Below are 16881 nucleotides of genomic sequence, written 5' to 3' on the forward strand. Positions count from 1 at the left end.
ATCTTTTCATTAATTTTCAAATACATAGGCATAGTTACAATATTAATACAGAGAGATTGGGAATACATAGTTGGTAAACAATATATATGAGTATAAGCTATAAATAACCCAGGTGTACTAAGCCTCCCAAACTCTAGATGTATTAAACATGATAGAAAAAAACATATCGAGAAAAACCCCCAAATTAGAAATCAAAAAAAATTTAAACTAATTTAAACAAAACTAAGCTAAACAAAGCTGGGCTATTATATTGCATCGGATACAGTCAATAACTCCGCTCCTCTATCCAAATATTTAAGGATAATAAAAAGGATTCGGAAAAGGTCAAGTTACATCATATGAAAGTGTTGAATAAATGGTCTCCAAGTTTCTTCGAATTTAACCGAAGCGTCAAAAGTGACATTTCTGATTTTTTCTGAATTTGAACAAGATATAGTTTGGGAGAACCATTGAAATGTAGTAAGAGGATTAATCTCTTTCCAATTCAATAAAATGGATCTTCTGGCCATTAATGTGACAAATGCAATCATCTGACGAACTGAAGTGGATAGACAACTATGTTCCACCATTGGTAAGCCAAAAATTGCAGTAATAGGATGGGGATGTAAATCAATATTCAAAGCTGTTGAAATAATCTCAAAAATGTCTTTCCAATATTTCTTCAAAAGAGGGCAAAACCAGAACATATGAGTCAAAGAGGCTACTTCCGAATGGCATCTATCACAGGCAGGATTTATATGAGAGTAAAAACGAGCTAGCTTGTCTTTCCAATTCTTTTAGTGTGTTTTATTTTATTACAGGTGAGACCTCAATGTAAATTGTTACTAGACTGTTTTATCCCTCTTTCTGTGACCTATAAGACTTTGACCATTATTTCACTGTTTATATATCCCCAAAATGTTCTCGCAATGAAGTTCATATAATGCTGGGGCTGACTACTTGTTGTGAGTGAGTCAATTCGTTCTCACTGTCAACAACTGTATTGATTACTATGCGAGCTTCCAGCTGGGTAACTGCATTATTGAGTGTAATCCTAAGCCAGTAGACAAATATGGTTCTCTTATTTGATTCTGAAGTTGCACTGAGAACATTGAATAAGAACAGGGGATAGTCTCAGACATGATGGCAACATCACTTGCTTCTCAATCTCTGTCAAAGCTCATGCAGCAAGGGTGCCTTTTGCAGTGGAAACTGATGCTATCTCTGTTACAGCACCCCATTGTGAGAATTTTGCCTATCAGGGAGTTGGTTTTGGTAAATTCAAGGCAAAACCAGATTTGTAAAGCAGAAAGTACTTAAAATACAGAGAAGGTTAAACAGAACCTAGAGATTCCTCGAGTAATACAGCTCACAAATATACACTTTAGCCCAGTAGTCCATAGTGATCACAGTGTCCTCCCTGCAAGTCCCAGTTCTCACATTCACCCCATAACCCTCCATGTACATATCCAAATGCCTCTTAAGTATTGCAGTTGAACCCGTTATAGAAGGAAACTTCTACCTCTTCTGGTAGGTGAAACTTCTAGCTCTTCACCAAACTGAAGAGCTAGAAACATAGAAACATAGAAAATAGGTGCAGGAGTAAGCCATTCGGCCCTTCGAGCCTGCACCGCCATTCAGTATGATCATGGCTGATCATCCAACTCAGAACCCTGTACCTGCTTTCTCACCATACCCCCTGATCCCTTTAGCCACAAGGGCCATATCTAACTTCCTCTTAAATATAGCCAATGAACCGGCCTCAACTGTTTCCTGTGGCAGAGAATTCCACAGATTCACCACTCTCTGTGTGAAGAAGTTTTTCCTCATCTCGGTCCTAAAAGGCTTCCCCTTTATCCTTAAACTGTGACCCCTCGTTCTGGACTTCCCCAACATTGGAAACAATCTTCCTGCATCTAGCCTGTCCAATCCCTTTAGAATTTTATACATTTCAATAAGATCCCCCCTCAATCTTCTAAATTCCAGTGAGTATAAGCCTATTCGATCCAGTCTTTCTTCATATGAAAGTCCTGCCATCCCAGGAATCAATCTGGTGAACCTTCTCTGTACTCCCTCTATGGCAAGAATGTCTTTCCTCAGATTAGGGGACCAAAACTGCACACAATATTCTAGGTGCGGTCTCACCAAGGCCTTGTACAACTGCAGTAGAACCTCCCTGCTCCTGTACTCAAATCGTTTTGCTATGAATGCCAACATACCATTTGCCTTTTTCACCACCTGCTGTACCTGCATGTCCACTTTCAATGACTGGTGTACAATGACACCCAGGTCTCGTTGCATCTCCCCTTTTCCTAATCGGCCACCATTCAGATAATAATCTGTTTTCCTGTTCTTGCAACCAAAGTGGATAACCTCACATTTATCCACATTAAATTGCATCTGCCATGAATTTGCCCACTCACCTAACCTATCCAAGTCACCCTGCATCCTCTTAGCATCCTCCTCACAGCTAACACCCCCGCCCAGCTTCGTGTCATCCGCAAACTTGGAGATGCTGCATTTAATTCCCTTGTCTAAATCATTAATATATATTGTAAACAACTGGGGTCCCAGCACTGAGCCTTGCGGTACCCCACTAGTCACTGCCTGCCATTCTGAAAAGGTCCCGTTTACTCCGACTCTTTGCTTCCTGTCTGCCAACCAATTCTCTATCCACATCAATACCATACCCCCAATACCGTGTGCTTTAAGTTTGCACAATAATCTCCTGTGTGGGACCTTGTCAAAAGCCTTTTGAAAATCTAAATATACCACATCCACTGGCTCTCCCCTATCCACTCTACCAGTTACATCTTCAAAAAATTCTATAAGATTCGTCAGACATGATTTTCCTTTCACAAATCCATGCTGACTTTGTCCGATGATATCACCTCTTTCCAAATGTGCTGTTATCACATCTTTGATAACCGACTCTAGCATTTTCCCCACCACCGATGTCAGACTAACCGGTCTATAATTCCCCGGTTTCTCTCTCCCTCCTTTTTTAAAAAGTGGGGTTACATTTTCATACGAAGTTTCATACGAAGCAGAGAGGTTCGGCTGAAAGGTTGCTAACAGTAATGCAGTTTCTCTCCGCAGTTGCTGTTAATCCATTGATGATTTTCAGCAGTTTTCTGTTTTCTAACTATAGCCATTTGCATTGTATTGTTTTTGACTTTAATTCCCTTCTGTTTCTCTTTCCATGCAAAAGATACGTCAGCTCCCAAAGGCACACCATTCAAGTTGATTTCATACCCTACATGGATGAGATAGCTGAGCTGATCGGTGTAAAACCCAACATCAGGCACCTCCTCCTCACTGATCCACAGCTGGCATTTCAAGTTTTCCTTGGCCCCTGCACATCTTTCCAGTTTCGATTGACGGGACCTGGAAAATGGCCAAAAGCCCGGGAAACCATCTTGACACAGTGGCACCGCACCATCAAGCCCACTAAAACGCGCGTGGTTCGTAGTAGTCAGCAAAATGCCTCTTGGCCAATCCTGCTGAAATTCTTGCCTGTACTGGTGGCGCTCTGTGCTGTTTATCTAATTCTCTATTAGTCAGAAGTCCAACGAGGAGTTCAGCTCGGCTTCTGTTGCCAAGCCAAATATCAATGGAGATTGTTTCGCATCCAATCGTTTCAAATTAATTGTAACTAATTATGTTATTGATTACACTTTGAAAGAACTCAAGTGCCTTGAATGAAACAAACCTGAGGTTTGGTTCTATTGTTTATATTGAATGGAACATCTTGCCAAGAAACAGTCTTTGCTCATTCTATGAGCAAAATGTGCCTTTTTTTCATAATCACTAATTTAAAAAATGTCCTTTTATCATTCAGGAACTGTATGTATATAGCTGGGCATTTAAGTAAATGTGAATCATATAGGCATCCGTTAGTCTCGTAAGACCATGAACTTGCGCCTTGTAAGGTTTCCAGGGCGGAGGCCTGGGCAGGGTTGTATGGGAGACCGGCAGTTGCCTAAGCTGCAAGCCCTCCCCTCTCCACGCCACCGATGTTGTCCAAGGGAAGGGCATTAGGACCCATGCAGCTTGGCACCGGTGATGTCGCAGAGCAATGTGTTGTGAAGTGCTTTGTTAAGTATGTTGTTAAGTGCTCACAACAAGTTGCCTCAGCTGAGGCTCGAACCAGTGACGTTCAGGTTATTGGTCCGATGCCTTATCCGATGCCACGCGCCAACACTATGAATCAAATGTTATTTTAAAATGCTCAGACAATGCTAACTTGGATGACTGAGGGATCTGCACTCCATTTTGAGTTTGCAATTTGGAAATGAAAGAGGTGAAAAAGTGTGATCTCATCTGACTATGGGAAAATACTTCTTCACAAAAGTTGTGCGTTACCCCAGAAGTGGAAGTTAGTAATCTTGTATCAAAATCCTCAGCTTGGTATTGTTGGCTACGCTTAATTATCAAATTTAAGGCTGAGGCATGATCGATCAGTTCTTCTCACACCCTGACCAATATTCTTCACTCAACTAATGGCAAATAATTCAGTTTTATCCTAGAAATTTCTGTTGTATTTGGAGGGATCTACCTGTGATTTTATTAAAAGTAGGAATGCTTCTTTGTTGCGAGAGAGTGCTGGAAGCTTGTTTGGGTTAAAATTTACTGATAATGAGAATTGTATTCCTTTGTAAACCAATTGAGATTAATGTTGTTGTTTCTTCTGAGTCTGTAAGCTATTGTTGGTGGGCTTTTGGGGAGATCGGCGCAAGGGGGTGAGAGAGAGAGGACGCGATGCTGTAAACTGGGCAAGGAACGGACCCCAAGTGGGGGTCTAAGGTCAGGAGGTACCCCGAGGAGAGGAGACGAAGATAGATGTGCTTGGTTGATCACTTCGGGTGGTCCTGAGCTGCGAGTCGAGGAGTTCGGAGGGGATCGAATGGTGGCCAGAAGACTTCAGTAATTGAGCTGCAACGGTTGTGCACAAAGTGGTTTGGACTTTGATAAGTTTGGCGCCTTTTCTTTATTTTTTTTTCCTTCATATATACTGTATCGTTATTAATCACAGTTATAGTAACCTTTATAAATTGTACTCATTTAATCACATATGGTGTACTGTCTGTTGTTTTGGGCGAGGCGGGGACATCACACAGCATCCACACCAGCTGATTACCGAGTTTGGCGGGGCCGAAGGCTGCTCCCCCTAGACGAGAATGAGCTGAGCGAGCCTGAGGCGACCCAGGGGGGTACAAGTATATTACTATTTATTTGTGTGTTGTGGAGAACATTCTGAGATATTTACCTAATAATATTCAGACTTTCAATTATCAGAAAATTCTTAAGAATATTTTTTATAATTGGGGTAAATTGATAGCTGAAGTTTATGCAGGCTACCTATTCTGTTTGTATGCTTGCAGAATAAACATATTTGGCTTCGGTTCTCATGTTTACATACATTTAGGGGGTGATTCAATCTGTAAATGTTGACCCAGAGAAGTACACAGATGCAGCTGATTAGGCAAACAACAAGGATTGTGAAATGGATGTATTGTGGCAGTGTGGCTACACGCAGCACTGCAATAACAACACGGAGTCGGTGAGCTGCAGTTGCAAAAGAGATTTATTCAAACTTCGCGGCCTCGCTTTAAAGCCTTCCTGATCCCACCCTCCCCGGGATTCACAGTCCCGTCCCGCGCGCGGGCTTTTCCCCTGGCTGGTGAAGCAGTCTTGGCGCCCTTTTTGGGACCGGCCTCTATGCCGGCGCGCGCCATTTTGTGAGCCGGTTCGAGTGCGCTGGGAAGTGGGTCGCCACATAACCCCCCCCCCCCCAGAACCGGCGATACACCCCCCAATGTCCACAGTCTGGGTCGGACTCTGTTTGGGAGGTCTGCCTCTGCGCCGCGGTGCCGGAATCTCAACCGGCTGCGCCACGTCCACATGGGCCGGTTTGAGTCGGTCCACTGTGAAAACCTCCTCTCTCCCCCCAATGCCTAGCATGAATATGGACCCATTGTTTCTGATCACTGTAAACGGCCCCTCGTAGGGCCGCTGTAGCGGTGTCTGATGTCCGCCCTGTCGTACAAAAACGAACGTACGGTTTTGTAGGTCTTTGGGTACACAGGTCGGGTTCTGCCCATGCCGCGAAGTGGGTATGGGGGCCAGGTTACCGAGCCTCTCGCGTAGTCTGCCCAGGACTGCTGCGGGTTCTTCCTCTTGCCCCCTTGGGGCTGGTATGAACTCTCCTGGGACGACCAGGGGTGCGCCGTACACCAACTCGGCCGACGAGGTGTGCAGATCCTCTTTGGGCGCCGTGCAGATTCCGAGCAGGACCCAGGGAAGCTCGTCCACCCAGTTAAGCCCTTTGAGGCGGGCCATGAGAGCCGACTTCAGGTAACGGTGGAAACGCTCCACCAGTCCGTTCAACTGTGGGTGGTAGGCAGTTGTGTGGTGCAGCTGTGTACCCAAAAGGCTGGCCATAGCTGACCACAGGCTGGAGGTGAACTGGGCGACTCTGTTGGAGGTAATGTGGGCCGGTACACCAAAGCGAGATACCCAGGTGGCAATCAGTGCCCAGGCACAAGATTCGGAGGTGGTGTCGGTGAGCGGGACCGCCTCTGGCCATCTTGTGAACCGGTCCACGATAGTGAGGAGGTGCCGCGCTCTGCACGACACTGGCAGGGGGCCCACGATATCCACATGAATATGGTCAAAATGCCGGCGGGTGGGGTGGAACTGCTACGGCAGAGCTTTGGTGTACCGCTGCACCTTGGCTGTTTTGCAGTGCATGCATGTTCTGGCCCATTCACTGACCTGCTTGCGGAGTCCGTGCCAAACGAACCTGTTGGCTACCATCTGGACAGTTGTCCTGATGGAGGGGTGCGCTAAGTTGTGAATGGAGTCAAAAACGCGCCGCCGCCAGGTTGCCGGGACGACGGGGCGGGGTTGGCCTGTGGTGATGTCACAGAGTAGGGTCCTCTCACTTGGGCCTATGGGAAGGTCCTGGAGCTGCAAACCGGAGACTGCAGTCCTGTAACTAGGGATCTCCTCGTCTGCCTGCTGCGCCTCCGCCAGTGCTTCATAGTCTACCCCCTGGGACAGGGCTTGGATGTTAGGGCGGGAGAGGGCGTCCGCCACGACATTGTCCGTTCCCGCGACATGTCAGACATCCGTCGTGTATTCGGAGATGTTGGACAGATGTCGCTGCTGGCGGGACGACCAGGGATCGGACACCTTCGTGAATGCAAAGGTAAGCGGTTTGTGGTCCGTGAACACGGTGAAGGGCCTACCTTCCAAGAAGTACCTGAAATGCCGGATTGCCAGGTATAGCGCCAACAGTTCCTGGTCGAAAGCACTGCATTTGAGCTCGGTGGTCGTAGGTGTTTGCTGAAAAACGCCAGTGGTTGCCAGCGACCCTCGATGAGTTGTTCCAGCACTCCACGGACTGCCGTGTTAGATGCGTCCACTGTGAGGGCAGTAGGGACGTCCATTCTGGGGTGCACTAGCATCGCGGCGTTTGCCAAGGCTTCTTTGGTTTTAACGAAAGCGGCGGCGGACTCCTCGTCCCAGGTAATGTCCTTGCCCTTACCCAACATCAGGGCGAACAGGGGGCACATGATTCGGGCAGCTGAAGGGAGGAAGCGGTGGTAGAAATTTACCATACCCACGAATTCCTGAAGGCCTTTGATTGTGTTGGGTCGGGGGAAATGGCGGACCGCGTCTACCTTAGCGGGCAGAGGGGTTGCCCTGTCTTTAGTAATCCTGTGGCCTAGGAAGTCGATGGTGTCGAGCCCGAACTGGCATTTGGCTGGGTTGATTGTCAGGCCGTATTCACTCAGTCGGGCGTAGAGTTGACGGAGGTGGGACAGATGCTCCTGACGACTGCTGCTGGCTATGAGGATGTCGTCCAAATAGATGAAAGCGAAGTCCAGGTCGCGTCTCACCGCATCCATTAACCACTGAAACGTCTGTGCGGCATTCTTTAGGCTGAACGGCATGCGGAGGAACTCAAAAAGGCCGAACGGGGTGATGAGTGCCGTTTTGGGGACGTCGTCCGGATGCATCGGGATTTGATGGTATCCCTGGACGAGGTCTACCTTGGAGAAGATCCGTGCGCCGTGCAGGTTTGCTGCAAAGTCCTGAATGTGCAGCACAGGGTAGCGGTCCGGTGTTGTAGCCTCATTCAGCTTGAGGTAGTCGCCGCATGGTCTCCAGCCCCCGGTTGCTTTGGGCACCATGTGCAGGGGGGAGGCCCATGGGCTGTTGGACCGCCGTATGATCCCCAATTCCTCCATCCTCTTGAACTCCTCCTTCGCCAGTCGGAGCTTGTCTGGGGGAAGCCTTCGAGCACGGGCGTGGAGGGGTGGTCCCTGGGTCGGAATGTGGTGCTGTACGCCGTGTCCGGGCATGGCTGCCGTGAACTGTGGTGCCAGAACCGATGGGAAATCCGTCAGGACTCTGGTGAAGTCATTGTCGGACAGCATGATGGAGTATAGGTGGGGGTCCGGCAACTGGGCTTCACCCAGGGAGAACGTTTGAAAAGTCTCGGCGTGGACCAGTCTCTTCCTGGGCAGGTCAACCAGTAGGCTGTGAGCCCGCAAAAAATCCGCACCCAGGAGCGGCTGGGCTACGGCGGCCAGTGTGAAGTCCCACGTGAACCGGCTGGAGCCGAACCGTAGCTGCACCGGACGGGTGCCATAAGTCCTTATTGTGCTGCCGTTCACGGCCCTCAGGGTGGGACCCAGTGCCCTGTTGCGGGTGTCGTAACTCGTCGGAGGTAAGACGCTGATCTCAGCTCTGGTGTCGACCGAAAAGCGGCGTCCTGACTGCTTGTCCCAGCCATACAGGAGGCTATCCCGATGGCCAGCCGCCATAGCCATCAGCGGCAGCTGGCCCTGGCGTTTCCCGAGAACTTGCAGGTTGGGCTTCTGCGCCCCACCGCTGGTGGTAGAAGCACCATTGTTCGTCGGGCTCCTCACCCCTCCCTCTGGGGTTAGTGGGCTCTGCAGCTGGGCCTGGTCTGGTCTGCTGCTGGGAGCGTGGCCTGGTGATCTGTGCGATGGACGCCCCACTCTCCTTCTTGGCTTTCCACAGCACGTCCACCTGGGCCGCCACCTTCCGGGGGTCGCTGAAATCCGCGTCGGACAGCAGCAGGCGTATGTCCTCGGGCAGCTGCTCCAGGAATGCCTGCTCAAACATGAGGCAGGGCTTGTGACCTCTGGCCAGGGACAGCATTCGTTCATCAAAGCTGATGGTGGCCTGTCCCCCAAACCATCCAGGTGCAGTAAGCGGGCAGCTCGCTCGCGCCGTGAGAGTCCGAAGGTCCTTATGAGCAAGGCTTTGAATTCTTTATATTTGCCGTCCACTGGGGGCAACTGTATGAACTCCTCAACCTGGGCGGCTGTCTCCTGGTCGAGGGAGCTCACCACGTAGTAGTAACCTGTGTCATCAGAGGTTATCTGCCGAATGTGGAATTGGGCTTCTGCTTGCTGGAACCACAGGTGAGGTCGCAACGTCCAGAAGCTTGGCAGTTTTAACGAAACTGCATGAACAGATGCGGCGTCGTTCATCTTCGGCCCAAATATCGTTTGGGCTGTCGGGGTCACCAATTGTAGCAGTGTGTTACACACAGCGCTGAAATAACGACACGCAGTCGGTGAGCTGCAGTTGCAAAAGAGATTTATTCAAACTTCGCGGCCTCGCTTTAAAGCCTTCCTGATCCCGCCCTCCCCGGGCGGGAATGCTGTAGGGGGCACGTATACACAGTTCCGTCCCGCGCGCGGGCTTTTCCCCTGGCTGGTGAAGCAGACTTGGCGCCCTTTTTGGGACCGGCCTCTATGCCGTCGCGCGCCACTTTGTGAGCCGGTTCGAGTGCGCTGGGAAGTGGGTTGCCACAGTATTATGATTCAAGAATGGCAAACATTGCTAATGTTCTAAGTACTGAGATAAGTTTTTTTTAAGACAATTGAAATAGTGAGATTAAATCTTTTGCACCTACTTTTCTGACCTGGTTCTTATTTAATATTTGATTCTTCCTGGCAATAGCTTCCTGCTCAAATTGTTTGTGGTGGCAGGAATTTATTTTTTACACTTATGTGGTCAGGATTATAAGGATTTAAATGTGGTTCCTTTTTGCTAAAGTAGACCAAAATAGTCTGATCTCAGACCTTGTGTGGTACCTAGAGATGTTTTGCAACATTAAAGGTGCTATCTAAATGAAGGCAGAAGATTTACAAAACTACCCCCTATTTTTCCAGTGCAGGAGTCACAATTCCACAAGTGTGGAGAATGCCTGTGATGAGGAAAATGAAGGTTAAGGTTCATCTCATTGTTTAGGGAAGTTTTAACTTAGATAATGACATTATCTAAAACAAAACCCCTCATGTGCAGCCCAGACATTTACATATTTTCCATGCTGAAAGAGCTGCCCAAGTTTATCACACACTGTTTTCACCTACATTATTCCTTTTATAGACAATAGACAATAGACAGTAGGTGCAGGAGTAGGCCATTCAGCCCTTCTAGCCAGCACTGCCATTCATTGTGATCATGGCTGATCATACACAATCAGTACCCCGTTCCTGCCCTCTCCCCATATCCCTTGACCCCGCTATCTATAAGAGCTCTATCTAACTCTCTCTTGAATGCATCCAGAGACTTGGCCTCCACTGCCTTCTGGGGCAGAGCATTCCACATATCCACCACTCTCTGGGTGAAAAAGTTTTTCCGCATCTCTGTTCTAAATGGTCTACCCCTTATTCTTAAACTGTGGCCTCTAGTTCTGGACTCACCCTTCAGCGGGAATGTGCTTCCTGCCTCCAGTGTGTCCAATCCCTTAATAATCTTATATGTTTCAATCAGATCCCCTCTCATCCTTCTAAATTCCAGTTTATACAAGCCCAGTCGCTCCAATCTTTCAACATATGACAGTCCCGCCATTCTGGGAATTAACCTTGTGAACCTACGCTGCACTCCCTCAATAGCAAGAATGTCCTTCCTCAAATTTGGAGACCAAAACTGCACACAATACTCCAGGTAGGGTCTCACCAGGGCCCTGTACAGCTGCAGAAGGACCTCTTTACTCCTATACTCAATTCCTCTTGTTATAAAAGCTAGCATGCCATTAGCTTTCTTCACTGCCTGCTGTACCTGCATGCTTGCTTTCATTAACTGATGTACAAGAACACCTAGATCTCGTTATACTTCCCCTTTTCCTAAATTGACTCCATTTAGATAGTAATCTGCCTTCCTGTTCTTACCACCAATGTGGATAACCTCACAGTTATCCACATTAAACTGCATCTGCCATACATTTGCCCACTCACCCAACCTCTCCAAGTCACCCTGCATTCTCATAACATCCTCCTGACATTTCACACTGCCACCCAGCTTTGTGTCATCAGCAAATTTGCTAATGTTGTGGTACCCCACTGGTCACAGCCTGCCATTCCGAAAGGGACCCGTTAATCACTACTCTTTGTTTCCTGTCAGCCAGCCAATTTTCAATCTATGTCAGTACTCTGCCCCCAATACCATGTGCCCTAATTTTGCCCACTAATCTCCTATGTGGGACTTTATCAAAAGCTTTCTGGAAGTCCAGGTACACTACATCCACTGGCTCTCCCTTGTCCATTTTCATAGTTACATCCTCAAAAAACTCCAGAAGATTAGTCAAGCATGATTTTCCCTTCATAAATCCATGCTGACTCGGACTGATCCTTCTACTGCTATCCAAATGTGTCGTAATTTCCTCTTTTATAATTGACTCCAGCATCTTTCCCACCACTGACGTCAGGCTAACCGGTCTATAATTCCCTGTTTTCTCTCTCCCTCCTTTCTTGAAAAGTGGGACAACATTAGCCACCCTCCAATCAGCAGGAACTGTTCCTGAATCTATAGAACATTGGAAAATGATTACCAATGCATCCACAATTTCTAGAACCACCTCTTTAAGTACCCTGGGATGCAGACCATCAGGTCCCGGGGACTTATCAGCCTTCAGATTCAACAGTCTGTTCAACACCATTTCTTGCCTAATATAAATTTCCTTTAGTTCATCCTTTACCCTAGTTCCTTTGGCCACTATTACATCTGGGAGATTGTTTGTGTCTTCCCTAGTGAAGACAGATCCAAAGTACCTGTTCAACTCATCTGCCATTTCCTTGTACCCCATAATAAATTCACCCGTTTCTGTCTTCAATGGCCCAATTTTGGTCTTAACTATTTTTTTGCTATTCACATACCTAAAGAAGCTTTTCCTATCCTCCTTTATATTCTTGGCTAGTTTACCTTCGTACCTCATTTTTTCTTGGCGTATTGCCTTTTTTGTTATCTTCTGTTGCTCTTTAAAAGCTTCCCAGTCCTCCGGTTTCCCGCTCATCGTTGCTATGTTATACTTCTCTTTTATTTTTATACTGCCCTTTACTTCCCTCGTCAGCCATGGCCACCCCTTACTCCCCTTAGGATTTTTCTTCCTCTTTGGAATGAACCGATCCTGCACCTTCTGCATTATTCCCAGAAATACCTGCCATTTTTGTTCCACTGTCTTCCCTGCTAGGGTATTGTTCCATTGAACTTCGGCCAGCTCCTCCCTCGTAGTTCCACAGTTCCCTTTGTTCAACTGTAATACTGACACATCTGATTTTCCCTTCTCCTTCTCAAATTGTAGGTTAAAACATATCATATTATGGTCACTACCTCCTAATGGTTCCTTTACCTCGAGGTCCCTGATCAAATCCGGTTCATTGCACAACACTAAATCTAGAATTGTCTTCTCCCTGGTAGGCTCCAGTACAAGCTGTTTGCACTCCACAAACTCCCTTTCTTGGGGTCCAGCACCATTCTGATTCTCCCAGTCTACCTGCATGTTGAAATCCTCCATGACAACAGTATCATTACCTTTGCGACATGCCAATTTTAACTCTTCATTCAACTTACACCCTACATCCAGACTGCTGTTTGGGGGCCTGTAGATAACTCCCATTAGGGTCTTTCTACCCTTAGAATTTCTCAGTTCTATCCATACTGACTCTACATCCCCAGATTCTATGACCCCCTCACAAGGGACTGAATATCATTCATCACCAACAGAGCCACCCCACCCCCTCTGCCAGTCAGTCTGTCCTTTCAATAAGATGTATATCCTTGAATATTCATTTCCCAGGCCCTGTCCGCTTGAAGCCATGTCTCAGTTATTCCCACAACATCGTACTTGCCAATTTCCAACTAAGCCTCAAGCTCATCTACTTTATTCCTTATACTTCGTACATTCATATATAATACTTTTCATTCGGTACTCCCCTCTCCTTTCATATCAATTCCTATTTCATTTGGCCATACTGTATGATCTCTTCTTGAGCTTTCTACTCCATTGATTCTGTTGTCCTTTTTAACTTTTCTTATTTTCACTTTCCCTTTAACTCCATTCTTATATTTCCAGTTCATCCCCTCCCCCCCCACCCCCCACTACTTAGTTTAAACACATCCGTGTTGCAGTGGCAAACCTGTCTGCCAGAATGCTGGTCCCCCGCTTATTAAGATGCAACCCATCCCTTTTCCCTTTTGACAATAGACAATAGACAATAGGTGCAGAAGTAGACCATTCGGCCCTTCAAGCCTGCACCACCATTCTGAGATCATGGCTGATCATCTACTATCAATACCTGGTTCCTGCCTTGTCCCCATATCCCTTGATTCCCCTATCCATAAGATACCTATCTAGCTCCTTCTTGAAAGCATCCAGAGAATTGGCCTCCACTACCTTCCGAGGCAGTGCATTCCACACCCCCACAACTCTCTGGGAGAAGAAGTTTTTCCTTAACTCTGTCCTAAATGACCTACCCCTTATTCTCAAACCATGCCCTCTGATACTGGACTCTCCCAGCATCTGGAACGTATTTCCTGCCTCTATCTTGTCCAATCCCTTAATAATCTTATATGTTGCAATCAGATCCCCTCTCAATCTCCTTAATTCCAGTGTGTACAAGCCCAGTCTCTCTAACCTCTCTGCGTAAGACAGTCCGGACATCCCAGGAATTAACCTCGTGAATCTACGCTGCACTTCCTCTACAGCCAGGATGTCCTTCCTTAACCCTGGAGACCAAAACTGTACACAATACTCCAGGTATGGTCTCACCAGGGCCCTGTACAAATGTACCAATGCCATCAAAGGAGAATGTTTCATTCAAAAACATTCCAAAGTTTTAAAAAGTTAATAACTCTATTATAAAAATGTGAACAAGTATTGGCCTTCTTTATTTGAGCATTCAATTTTATACAATAATCTTATTCCCTTGATTAAACTGCAAACTAAGCTTTCAATTAACTCAGAAATAGCACTCCTGGTATGTTACCATAGTTGATAGTTACTTGACAACATTTAGAAATCTGGACAATAGCCCTGAAGATCAAAAGGTTGAATCCCACTAAAGGAAGTTGTAGTTTGCAATAGTCAAGGTAATTGAATAAATCTGAAATTAAAAAAACATTTATCAATGGTACCGATTATGAAATGACTGGATATTAATGCCCTTTGGCAAAGGAAAATTGCTAATTTTACTCTGGCCTGTTTGTGTCTGCAAGACATTTGGCTGTTAACTACTCTCTGAAATAGCATGATGGGGGAATTAGGGATAGACAATAGGTGCTAAGTGGTCCCCAGCCATGAATGAATAAATTCACAAAAAGCATATGAGTTGATAACCCTTTTGTACACAGCTTCGGCATTGCTATATATCTCTGCAATAGTGAGTGATTACAAGAGTGTGCATACAATCTATTGAAATAAATAGTTCTCTTTCCCTGATAGAGCTATTCTGCTGAAGTTTTATAAACAGACAGTGTCTACCGTTCAGATGTACACTGCTTCTAAATTGTATGTTGGGTATGGTCTTGCTAAATGATAATTTTCATACTGCAACAGTATGAATCAATGGGTCACACATGGTCCAATTTAGAGAACAGCAGTGCGGGATCATTTGATGAAATCCAGAACAAGTGGAATGAAAGTCAAATAAGGTATTATGTTGTACAGGCGACATGGTTTATCAAAATCACAAAGACAAAGAAATTGAATATTGTTTCCAGCCTTTTCTATATACAACATACATGTAAGTTTGAAGATCTTTAATTTCCAATATAATGAGCTCCACCATCTTTATTTGTCTCACAAATGAAGAACGTTAGGCCATTTAACATGGTACTTCAATATTGTTTTCGAAGTTCACAACATTGGCCACGGTCTTCCATCTTCAGCCTCATCAGTCGCATGTAATTACTGCTCTTCTTTCATAACCAGTGCTCCTGTTTATACAGCTTAGAAAGTCACATTCTTATAAATCTTTACCAATGCATTTAAGAGTTATGCATCCCTTTCAGAGCACAGTGCATTATTTTTTATTTTTCTTTTCACAATATATAAATCTATATTTTATATTTAATTTTGCTTTCTTGAGTACAATAGAATGAGAGGTAATCTCACTGCAGCATAATTTTTTTACAGGATAAATGTGGAGTTGATTTTGTCCTGGCCTCAAAAATAAGGGGTTACTAGCTAGGACAGAGATAAGAAGAAATTTCTTAACCCTGAGTGCGCTGAATTTCTGGAACACTCTGCCCAAGCTGTAGAGGTACAGTTGTTGAGTAATATTCAAGGGGGAGATCATTTGGGAGAGGGGATCACACAGGGATAGGACAGAAACCATGAATGACCATAGCGAGTATAGAGGAATGAAGAGACCCTGGTGTACAAGTCCAAAGATCCCTGAAGGTAGATAGTAGGTGAAGAATTGATATAGGATGGTTGCCTCCATTAGCCAAGGTATAGAATAGAAGTGCAGATGGTCATGATACAATTTCAAAACATATTGATAGGGCCACCACTGGAATATTATATACGATTCCAGTTGCCACACTACAGAAAGATGTAATTGTACTGAAAAGGCTGCAGAGGGCATCCACTAGGAGAAACTGGAAAGGCTGGAATATTTTCTTTAGCACAGAGTAACATTGGAGGGAAGGGGGTATCTAAATCAGGGGTTCCCAGCCTGGGTCTCCAGACCCCTTGCTTAATGTATTGGTCCATGGCATAAAGAGCTCTGGGAACCCCAGATCTAAATGGAGATATACAAAGATAGGGTAGATCATAAGAAACTTTTCCACATGCTGAGGTGTCTAAAGGTAGAGAGTGTAGGTTTAAGGTGAGGTTTAGAGTGGATCTGAGGAAGAATTTCCTGACCTAGAGTGCACTGCTTGAGGAGATGGTGGAGGAAAATACTTTACAACATTCAAGAATCACAGAATACAAAGTTGATGCAGAAAAGTGGTGCTGAGGAAAAAGATCAGTCATGATTTTTTTTGAATGGTAGGCCAAATTCAAGAGACTGACACAAAATAACTTCATTAAATTTGCTTGGTCACGTGACATGAGCACCATTGTCCAGGCTGGAACTTATTGTCTATCCCCTCAGAAAATGCTGCCTTACTTGGCTGAAACAATTGAACACTTTCCTATGCCATTTCAAAGAACAATCAAATCACTACCACTTAATAACATCACAATGAAACAGATTCTTTACTTATGGACATTATTGACACAGTTGTGCTTTTACAATAATCCAGCTGTTTACTGAGTTCATCATTTTAATGCCAGAATTTACTGAGCTGAATTGAAATTTTGAAGTCACCGTAGAATTTTAATTCAGATTTGGAAACAGCAGCATTAAGTATACAAAACTAAGTACGCTTAAACATTTCTATTGTCATTTTCGGCAAAGAATGGTAATATGAACATAGTAACAAATTAAACATTAATTGCAATTATCTTGATTTTTTTTCAATTCATTCAGTCGACCTTTTCTTGTAACCCAACAATGTTATCATCAGATAGAGTGGACAGGGAGTATCTGTTTCCCAGAGTGGAATTGTCTAGTTCCAGAGGGC

The 16881-nt window shown here is 45.5% G+C and overlaps 1 protein-coding gene across 1 annotated transcript in view; it reads left to right on the top strand.

Moving 5' to 3' along the window:
• The window catches only part of LOC140737395 (flavin-containing monooxygenase 5-like), a 219636-nt gene extending 214628 nt beyond the window's left edge, over positions 1 to 5008 (top strand). The window contains exon 9 of the mRNA XM_073063875.1: positions 3191 to 5008. Coding sequence (XP_072919976.1) covers positions 3191 to 3539 — 349 coding nt within the window. The 3' untranslated portion in view covers positions 3540 to 5008. The remainder of the gene's footprint in view (positions 1 to 3190) is intronic.
• Positions 5009 to 16881: the final 11873 nt, after the last annotated feature.

The sequence above is a fragment of the Hemitrygon akajei genome, chromosome 12, assembly GCF_048418815.1.
Source record: "Hemitrygon akajei chromosome 12, sHemAka1.3, whole genome shotgun sequence".
Taxonomy (NCBI): domain Eukaryota; kingdom Metazoa; phylum Chordata; class Chondrichthyes; order Myliobatiformes; family Dasyatidae; genus Hemitrygon; species Hemitrygon akajei.